This window comes from Doryrhamphus excisus, chromosome 5 (assembly GCF_030265055.1).
Source record: "Doryrhamphus excisus isolate RoL2022-K1 chromosome 5, RoL_Dexc_1.0, whole genome shotgun sequence".
NCBI lineage: Eukaryota > Metazoa > Chordata > Actinopteri > Syngnathiformes > Syngnathidae > Doryrhamphus > Doryrhamphus excisus.
This window is the reverse complement of record NC_080470.1, coordinates 8,008,336-8,018,955: the sequence shown is the minus strand read 5'-3', so window position 1 is coordinate 8,018,955 and position 10,620 is coordinate 8,008,336. Positions and strand designations below refer to the sequence as shown.

The 10,620-nt window shown below is 38.5% G+C and overlaps 1 protein-coding gene across 4 annotated transcripts in view; it reads right to left on the bottom strand.

Moving 5' to 3' along the window:
* Window positions 1–7,739: 7,739 nt before the first annotated feature.
* si:ch211-191a24.3 (tensin-3) overlaps window positions 7,740–10,620 on the bottom strand; it is a 24,178-nt gene continuing 21,297 nt past the window's right edge. For all 4 annotated transcript variants that reach the window (XM_058072985.1, XM_058072984.1, XM_058072983.1 and 1 more), the window contains 6 exons: window positions 10,465–10,542; window positions 10,278–10,355; window positions 9,868–10,036; window positions 9,701–9,769; window positions 9,495–9,524; window positions 7,740–8,785 (listed from right to left, as the gene is read on the bottom strand). In XM_058072985.1, the coding sequence (XP_057928968.1) occupies window positions 8,644–8,785; window positions 9,495–9,524; window positions 9,701–9,769; window positions 9,868–10,036; window positions 10,278–10,355; window positions 10,465–10,542 (566 nt within the window). In that variant the 3' untranslated portion in view covers window positions 7,740–8,643. The remainder of the gene's footprint in view (window positions 8,786–9,494; window positions 9,525–9,700; window positions 9,770–9,867; window positions 10,037–10,277; window positions 10,356–10,464; window positions 10,543–10,620) is intronic.

Here is a 10,620-nt window from a genome sequence, read left to right as displayed (position 1 = left end):
GGAGATAAGCTGAATAAGCTCATTGTCGGCCTGTGGAGAGTGCAGGTGCACCTCTTCTTTTTCACCTCCGACCCTGAGCCCTCGACCCCACAAAGCCCTTTGTGAACCCTATTTACTGGTGACTCCAGTGAAACTGCAGTCCATTACCAACATTTCTTCACTCCTATTCTCTGCCTATTTTCTACTCTTCTCAAGAAACCAATTAGCAACAATACAAGTAGGTTAGACTCCCTATTCAGAGTTTGCATTGTTGAACACAATACCAGGAAGCATTGTGAGCGAACAATTAGCAGCAGTGGGGTAGAGTGTCACTGACATTGTTGGGAGTTACACAAGGCTGGGTTTGTTCCCAAAGAGGGAGTTGGACAAGGGTGGAGGAAGCAAGCAGAGGGGTTGCCAGGTGATGAATTAGCTAGAATTCGGACACTTATCTCAAGCAAGACCAAGTCCCCAAGAGGGTGCGCTACTTTTTTGATGGGTGTAGATGTTCAAGTTAAAGGTAACCCTACCTGGATGGGATTATCTCTGCTTTCATGCATTCCTGTATTTGTGGAGGGATGATTTGTGTGAATGAAGTTACCTGTGCCGTTCCTGTTGTCCATTTGTTCTTTGTATGTAGATGCGGTATTTGATTACTCCTAAAAAAAGAGGTGTTGGGTCAGGGTCCTCCCCTGACCTCCGGGCCATTAACCCATGCTAATGCTAAGTTGCCACGTGAGGCCCCCACTGACGCAAAAAGGGTTTGCCCGGCCAGTGACTCCATGCTAGAAGGTCACAATCAGAAGGTCAAGGGTTCAGCCATCATTGTTATCCTGCCCCCGCACCATCCACCCCAAACACATTCCCGTGACAGGATGACATCGTGGCTCACTCAGCCGGGTCAGGGAGTCTGGGGGAGGAAGGATGGACCAGTCTCATTGACGTAGAGCAGCTGACAGTTGACACTGGATCAACTTGCCGAATTTGAGTTTTTACAGCAGGTAGGTCGGTCCATCCGAAAAAGCGGTGGACACTCACAAATGGCAAAAATGGTCCTTTGAAAAAATATCCTGGACGCAGTCAATGATCAGGAACATCCCCAAAATGGAATTAGTTCCTCCATGTACCATTGTGTCCCAAAATGTCATCTAAATCCAACTTTTCAACCCAAAAACAGCATGACTTATTAATAATATATAGAAAACAGAAAAACTTTCATAGACTGAACTTTCACCTGTACCCTTCAGTAAGTATACTGTGCGCACTGTGTACTTAGTTCCTGAGTGTGCATGTTTTGACAGTGTGCTTTCTCCAATTGATTGCCGTTGTTGCACACTGGCCAAACATGACCACAATATTTACCCCCTTTTTTGTCTTCTCTTTTGTTTAATGGTGAACTACAATCACAGTTTCGCCTGATAAAATACCTAGCATCTTTTTCCGCCCCATGAGAATCAACCACACACACACACACACACACACATACATAAACCCTCCCTCCTTTGGTGTCTTGCGTGGATGCTAATGCAAGTTAATCTGTTGGCCTCTGGTTGGCTCGGTGGCTGAGCAGGAACTCTTTGTGTGGAATATTACCGCACTACCAACCCTTGGAGACAGATTCATCAAGACTGATGCTGACACACAAGTAACCGGGTCTTTGAATATGAATGTGTGTGTGGGTCAATTATGCCTGAGATAATACAATGAAGAGGCCCACAATAAAGGCACTACTTTCTCAGATGTGCCGGGGAGCACGTAGGCCAGAAATCTTGATTGGCACGTAGGACGCATCAGTGCGCACGTGAGTGTGTGCATGTGTGTGTCTGATTATCCAATCCATTTGAGCCTTTTTCTGTGGAGATTTCAAATTTCTCTGTTTCTCAGAGTGTCAGATAAGTGAAACATAATTTATAGATTAGAAACTTAATTTCAGCCCTCAGTAAAAAAAAAAATGTTACTGTTGTGCATTGATTTTTCCCAATTTTGGTAAATATTTTTGATCCCCCCCCAACAAAAACAGTATTTGTTGAAATGCATATACAGTAATCCCTCATTTATCACTGTTTATCAATCGATTCCAGACCCAAAAGTGATAAGTGAATTATCCGCAAAGTAGGATTCAGTACACTGAATATTTTCATAGTTAGAGAATAAAAAAACCTGTTTACAACCTTCAAGCTACAGTTTAAACATTATAACCGGCTCGGCATGAAATAAAATCACGATAGCAGATACAGAGTATGGTGTAAAACCAGGCAGCACCAGAAGTCGCAATAATGCTCTGAACTGCCAAGTAATAATATCAACAAACTAATAAAATAATTCCCTAATTATCTTGCATTAGATGCAAAATGAAGTCAATAGTGTAAAGTAATTAAACAAATGCTAAACCCACTGAAAATTTGGCATTTTCCCACCATTCTCTGAGTTTGTAAAGAATACTAAGACAAAAAACATGGATATCTGGAAAAATAAACAAAGTGAAAAATATCTATTGTATCATGCTAGTGCTGAAATGATACGGTATTGGTAATATCGATACACACTTTGCAACTCTAAAGTTGTGTATTGGATGCACAAAACAGATGATGATACTTGTACTTTGGCAGGGCTAAGTCTTAGCTTTCAAACATGTTTATTGCATTAGTTTTTTGTTTTAGGAATATGATGTACGCTGGTTTCAAATTATTCACTTATGTCCATTTAAATACATGTGGTTTTAATTATGTTATTATGTTATGTAATATTATTATGTTTTCCTAAAATCGCTTTTGTTGAGCTTTTAGCTGACATTCTTTCGTTGATGTGAATGTACAGTAAAACATGTATATTAGTAGAGTTTTTGTGCAGCAATTACCCATAATAACAAAGACATAACCCCTTCTACTGAGGTCTGGCAGTTTATCATTGCAATATACTTCAGTCTACACAACTAAATACTAGGGATGAGCACGTACACCACTATCTATATCTGTTCACCCATCTAAATTATGTGGGTGGGGCGAAAAAAACAGAAGTGGGTGTAGTTTAACCAGAAATGTGTGGGGCTTACATCTGTACATTATTGTAAGTCTAAAATTGACATGTATTGATCAGAAATTGTTATATTTATCATTTTCCTGCTGTATGTGTACTGTGTATGTGTGTAAGTGATCTGTAATTATTTTTTTAATGATCTGTGTGAAGAGTCATGCAAACATACAATGATGGCAAACAGGGAAATAATCTGTCAGCCTGTATTTTTCCCTCTGCAACAGCGTTCAGTTGCAGCATATTGAGAGGGGGGTGTAATATTTGACATTCGATGCAGCCACTGTGTAAGTGTACCTAATGTTATGGCCATTAAATACGGTAGTCGGTTGTTTATTGTTACCGCTGTCTGTTTACTGCCAACTGAAAATTAACAAAATTCTTATATTGTACATAGCAGGCCTGTTTTATGATGACTTCATGGAAAAAATAATAACAAATACATGTACACGCTACCTCTGATGCATAAGTGACTGACGTACAACAAGCCGGCGTACGTTGTAATGAGTATCCGGCTCATCTCTACTAAATACATGCTAAGTACATGCAACTGCATATAATTTTGTAAAAGACATTCATTCTTAATCTTAAAATATATAAAAATATATATTTTTTAAATTAAATTAAAAATAAATTGCCTTTGTGTGCCTGATTGCAGCTGCCATAGAGTCCATGTTTAAAAATAGAAATTATTTGTGGGCCGCTGTGGTTTTGGTGTGTGCACAGCTACAGCAGTGCACTTAGCGTGCGCTTTAAATAGCTAACTCAAATAAAGTGAGAGTCGGCTAGGGGATCAGAGGCTGAGAGTCGGCCATTCGTTGTGAGCAATTCCAGGAATGTGATCTCGCCGACTGCAGCAAGCAGTAGACATGGCTGCCAGGCCACCAGGTGCTACCTGGTGACTCGACAGAAAATGCAACCGGAAGTTCAAGCAGAGGTCCAGTGAGAGGAGAAAATGGTGACAAGTGAAGGATAAGAAAGGAAACAGGAGCCCATCCCCAGCCATTTGCTGCAATGGTAGAACTTCTATCATCCTGGAAGATCTCAAAAGCCATAAAAAAAGGGAAGAGGACTCCTCCTCAGAATGAACCTCTTTTTCATCAGCCATTGCCTCCTCTTTTTACATAGTCTGTTAAATTTCTATTCTTTCTCATCCTTTTTACCTTTTGACGGCCTTCTTTGTGGGCAGGCTGTGGGAAAGTTTCCCGAAACGGTGAGGTCATCCACCACCATCACCCCCCACCACTACCAGCCCACTCTCATACTCTCACATCATCACTTCACCCCCACCCTTTATATGCTGTTCCCCTTTTTCCTGACCTGGCTGGATGACGTGTACCATTTCCAGTTCCACAGCTATCACCGCGGAGACCAGGATGTTGAATAGACCTTCAGTCTAAGTTTGTATGGGATGATCTGACTCTGAAAAATATCAAGTAAAACAGGGAGGATGAAGAGAACCATTGTCTGTGTGCTTAGCAGGAGACCGAGCTATCTTCCACACACATTATTTCACCTAAATCCATCTGCAGTAATCCACTATTTACGACGGTTATTGGTTCAGAACCTACTGTGAATGTGAATTTGTGAAAACCGTATTTCCGAAAAGTACAATTCCTTACTCAGAATTCTAATAACGAATAGCTATGACATAGAAACCTGTTTACTACCTTCTAAATACACATTAGAGCCCTCTAGACATGAAATATCATCCCTATAGTCACCTTTACACTCATATTACTCAAAATAGTCTATATTATCCAAGAGCAATTTAAGACTAAATTAAAACTTGTGCTTGTGTGTATCACTTTTACTGTGTTTCGGATGTGTGGAGGACAGGAAATGACGTTGGGGGGTTCAGAGTTGAGTTTTAGCTTGGCATGAGTGACAGTCGCAACAGTAGCTCGTATTATTGTGATTGTAATTATTATTAACATTATGTTATCATTATTGTGCCTGTTGGGAGATCATTCAAACCTGCAATAAAAGCCTGCTGTTACTACATCACAATTTGAATGCATCTTCTTATTTGTATTTTACCACATTTAGTCTTTATTATTCTTGAAAATGCCTAATTTTAATGCAAAATTTGCTTAAATACGCATATTTTTTGTTCATATGTAGGTTGTTACAAGATCTCGTGTCACAAGATCTCACAAGATTAAAACGTGACAATATTTTTTTCCCAAAAAAAAGTGACCATTCATTAATTTTTTATACCGCTTATCCTCAGGAAGGTCGCTGGCATCCTGGAGCCTATCCCAGCTGTCTTCAGGCGAGAGGCGGGGTCCACCCTGGACTGCTCGCCAGCCAATCACAGGGCACATATAGACAAACAACCACGATCTGGTGGTTCGGTGGAGGCGGGGCTGGTAGCATACACACAGAGTGCAGAAGAGTGTAACGTAGCAGAAATGAAATTAGGAGATTGCAATACATTGTCATATTTAAGTCATATTAACATCTTGTATCTTCACGTTCTTGCAGAACCAATCTTGTGTACTGTGATGTGCATGATTTATTAGTTAATATAGTTTTAAAAGACCAACACTAGGCTTGTCATGATATGAAATTTTGCTGGGCGATAATTGTGCTTAAAAGTATCATCGATATTCAATATTATCGCAACATTGAGACATTTTTGCTGAACAAAACATCTCAGCAAGCGTTGACTGTCCAGGTCCTTAAAATCGTTTTTGTGCGGCCATTAATGTTAGTGAATGCTGGCTTCGTGCTCACAGGGCTGGCTAACTGCAGTTGGGGTAGAACCAATGCGCACAGACAGATACAGAGTGAACCCTCTTGTCATCCAGCCTGTGTGTCACAGAGAGAAGAGCAGACATGCAAACACGCAATCATGCATGCATATCAATTCATAGAGGACGTCATAACTATCAACCTGTTTTTCTTTAATCATTCGATAAATGTATTTATTCATTATGGTGACAGGCCTAACCAAGACAGAGTGACAACGGTATACATATTCAAATGCATATAATGTTTCTTCCAGTATGGGTGGAATTGCGGAAACGTTGTTTCCCATTACTCATTTATGGAAAACCTGACGTGACAGAATTGTTAAAATGGCAGAGAGCCAAGATGGCGGCATAGTGAATGAGTCATTTGTGGGGAAAAAAATTATCAGAAAGAAAACCAACATTAGCAGCCTAATTTGTTGTTATTCGTCATGTAAAAAAAAACTCAGGTTTATGTAAGCGTTCTTCTACTAATCCTGGTTCGTATCTGGCAAAGCATTTTTACACAAATATAAGATTAAGAAGCGGAGAATATCATTACAACACTGAAAACAGCTATTGATGAGCAAAAATTTCTTCTTTAAAAAAGGTATTGTTAGGTTGGTGGCTGCACGGTTAAGAGACCCAGGTTCAATTCCACTTCGGCATCTCAGTGTGGAGTTTGCATGTTCTCCATGTTTTTCATAGTTGTATGTATGTAGAAAAGAAATGTATGTAGAAAACTTGTTTATGACCAGTTTTAAACATTATTAGAGCCCTCTAGACATGAAAAATCACATAGTAGTTATAACAACAGAAAATAAGCCATTTGACACATAAACAAGACTTGTGCTGATGTGTGTTGCTATAATTGTGTTCCAGTGGCGCAGACAGGAAGTGATGGTGGTCATCCAATATATTACACTTTACTTCATTCTGTGGAACTAAGCACAATAAACTGTCAAGTTGAATAATTGTTTATGAAGGATGCATTTACTATAAACAGATCTTTCACACTGATTAACAGTATTTTAGAAATAAACATCAGAAATGTGTCATATATGTTGCATTTTTATATTTCCTATCATTTTCCTTTAAGCAGAAATTAGCCGGGGATTCTGATGGGTAAACAGGGTCAAATAAATCGAGTCTTTGTAAAATGCATGAGCATAAATTGAATCATCTATCACTTCCCAGCCCACGCCGTTAAAAAGTTGTCAAATACCGCCATCTATTGGCAGAACTCTAAAACACAGGGTTAATATTGAAGGGTTACCAAATGAAAATGATAAGGCAGAATTACAATGTGTTGCAATAAGTTAAGTTGTAAAGTCTTGATAAATTATGTGAAATTCATATTATAAAAATATATTAGTTAGTGTTGAAAAGTTAATAGTTGACAGAAACACAGTTTGTTGCAGAGTGATACAGACAATGAAATACTTAGAAATACTGCATTGTTCTTCCTTATGTTTGCCCATTTGTTAATATAACTTTCTCTCTTAAAATTTGTGCACCCTTTTTGCTCAATTTAATTTTCCAAAAACTATTTGTTTTGTAATAAATGTTTTTTTAAGCTATTTAAATGATGTTTTTCTCCCTCATAATATTACAATGTTATTCTAATAAGACTATTAAGACATTTTCTCATTAGGTTATAACTTTTTGCTCTTAATATTTGGACTTTTTTTTTTATAAACTTTATGCAAATTTTTCCAGTTTTTGCTATTTTTTTCATGCTCATTGGCCCACAGTTTGAGCACCCCTGGTTTGTAAGTTGGGTTTTTTTTTTTGCCCATTTTTAACATGTTCACCAGTGGACTGTTTATTTTTTAATGATAAAATGTATGTGAAAACCCCGCCTCTTGCCCGAAGACAGCTAGGATAGGCTCCAGCACCCCCCGTGACCCTTGTGAGGAAAAGCAGTAGAAAATGAATGAATGAATGTGAAAAGTGTATGTGTTTGAATGACATGAAACAGAAAACCTTTTCCAGTGCAAATCAGATTTTTATTTTTGTACATTTGTACATTTGTCATAGAAGAGAATATTCTTTTTTCAAGACGTAACGCCATTGGACAGCCAATCAACTTTTGTCTTTAATGACATTCCAAGGTAGAAATACTTTGACTGAAAACTGTTGTTTTTGGGAAATATGTTAACAATTGTACAGCTCTGAAAAAGAGGGAGACCACTGCAAGTTCAATTCTTCTTAACCTCTTAAACCCGGGGTTTAAAATTATTTGTTTTCCAGAGCGATATAAAAATGTTCCATTCAAAAATCATACACATCAAATAAAAATCAGATTACTTAAAAAAATATGACATAATAGTAGAAATCCTGAGGTACACTGTTTTTTTATGACAATGTACAACATGTGTTAATATACAACAATACAGTTTCTGGCACACATGAAGTATATTTGGGAAAAATACTTCTATACATCTGAATAAATGGATACATAGTGTGGGAAACATCAAAATGGCACATATTCCATCCAACATACAAGGTAGCAAAATGTCTTATAATGTACACTTAATGTTTAAAATATACTTTTAAAAGTTAAGTTAAACCTTTTTCCAATAAAAAATGGAATCTATAATAAAAATGCTGCTGTATCAATGAGAAAAAAAAACACGGGAGAAACAAAAAACGTGTAATATCACATTTTCACAATAAATCCTCTGTGGAAAAAGCGCTATAGTGTGTTTCATTCTTTCAGCAGTTATGGATGCGTTAAGAGAACGTTAGCACCTTCTAGTGTCAACAGCACAAACCTATAGCGGTGTTGCAGAGTCTTTGCTTGAGCATTTGAACCGCATGTGATTTCAGGTTTTGATTTATGAACTCACCATTTCAATATCGGTCAGTTGGTGTGGTAACTCAACTTCAATTTGCCTCACTTCTTGTGTGACCCAATCATGACCTTTGAGACAAAGTTGACAATCGCACTCGCTGGCTGCTCTGGGTCGTGTTCAGCAAAGAGATGGCAAATATTTTCAGTCTCGCTCTGAGATTTCCTTGCCACAAACCCAAAGATCCTGGCAGAATCCAAATAAAGATATTGGAATAAAAGCACAGTTGAAATGAGTAAGAAAGTGTCTGTCATGAAAGGACCATTGACCATGATGATCAACTTGTAGTTCACAAATGTAAAATCGATCACACAAAAAATGACAAGGATTTACTAGTTGAGGAATAATGTTCTCACATTTGTGAGTTATGTTCAGACATATCGTGGACTCTGCATAAATGGTCAAAAATATAATTTCTTCAAATGAAAGAGCTATACTCTAAGATCGTCCAAAATGGACGGTCCCTACCCACATCTTGTGACCATAGGTAAGGGTGGCAATGAAGATTTGACCCAAGACCCAAGGTACTTGTGGGGTGTTCTACTTGGGGAAGTATCTGGAGTGGGCACCTCACCTGCTATATCAGCTCATGGGAAGAGGCACCCATATTGCCATATCAAAAGGGCACTTTTGAGCTGTTCTTTGTCTGGACCTTGGACCTTTTCGCCTTGGGCGAGCCGACCACGAGCATAAAGCACCTGAGAATTTAGCACTTAGGATCACTGGGATGCAAAAACTCCCCCACCATGAAAAGGTGAAAAGACGGTTCTTTTCTTTTGTGAATTTTATGTCTAAACACGAGGGAAAAGTATTTATGCACAGTTCCCTCGGGGCTTTAACCCGACTTCAGATGTTGAGAAAACACAATACACCATTACACACGAGAAAAACTTACTTTGCTGTAGAACTGCTGCCTCTTGTCCATCTGTGTGCAACACAATACTCATTAGGCCAAACTGTCCAAAATAGCAAGGCATTTTAAAAAAAAGTAATTTGATATGACATAACATAACACACATACAGTAATCTTTGCATTTTATAACCCAATATTGTCGACATAACAGAAAAATAATCTTGTGTTTGAAATATCACAAAAATTACCTTCTGCCCTGCGGGTCCAGAGAACAGAAGATGACTGTATTGACTACGTAGTGTCTTCTGAAGAACAACCTGAAGGAATAATATACAGACAAAATACATTAAGGTAATACTGTTGTAATTGTATAGACATATCTCTGGGTCCATTTTTAAAAAGTAAGAACACTCACTTCCTGTGGTTGTCTGTGAGTGTGATTCCCTGTGCTGACACCTTAAAGTGCACAACAGTTGAGGCTGATGGGGGGTCCATGGCGAGTGTCAGCGTGGTCGCTTTCTGAACTGCTTGGTGTCCCGTGAGAGACTCCAATTCCACAGAGCCCAGGTACCACACATTACATGCTATAAAAATATATCAGACACAATATCGACAGTTCACACAATTACACAAGTAAGTATTTGTCTGACTGAGTTGTACAGTATGTGTAATGTCAGGGTAAAATATTAGAAGCATCTTGATACTCTGCAATAAAAATCTTCCCATTACTGTATTATCTTTGTAAAAGTAGATTTCATGTGTGTTGCATCTTAAGTCTCAAATAAACCACACAACTACATAAAGTACAAATACAAATTTCTGTACCTGCCCCTTGCTTTAAAAGCTCAGCTGCTGAGTTTGTTGCCGTCTTTACAGAAGATTCACTAAGCTCCTCCAATGGGTCTGCAAGAAAGGTCAGACATGTCAATGGAAAAGAAACACAAGCTAATTTATTAGCAGAAGACTAATACAATGCATCCTCACATTTAGTATGAGAGTACATCAAGCCTACCTCTGTCGGGCAGGATGAGTTTGCAGGGCAGAGCGAGAGGTGTGATGGAGTGTTGACACACCAGAGCAGTGAGACTTCCTAACGGAAATTTACAATGAACATAAGACAACAAGGCATTAAAAACGACAGAAGAATTTCAATCAATATGGAGCATTC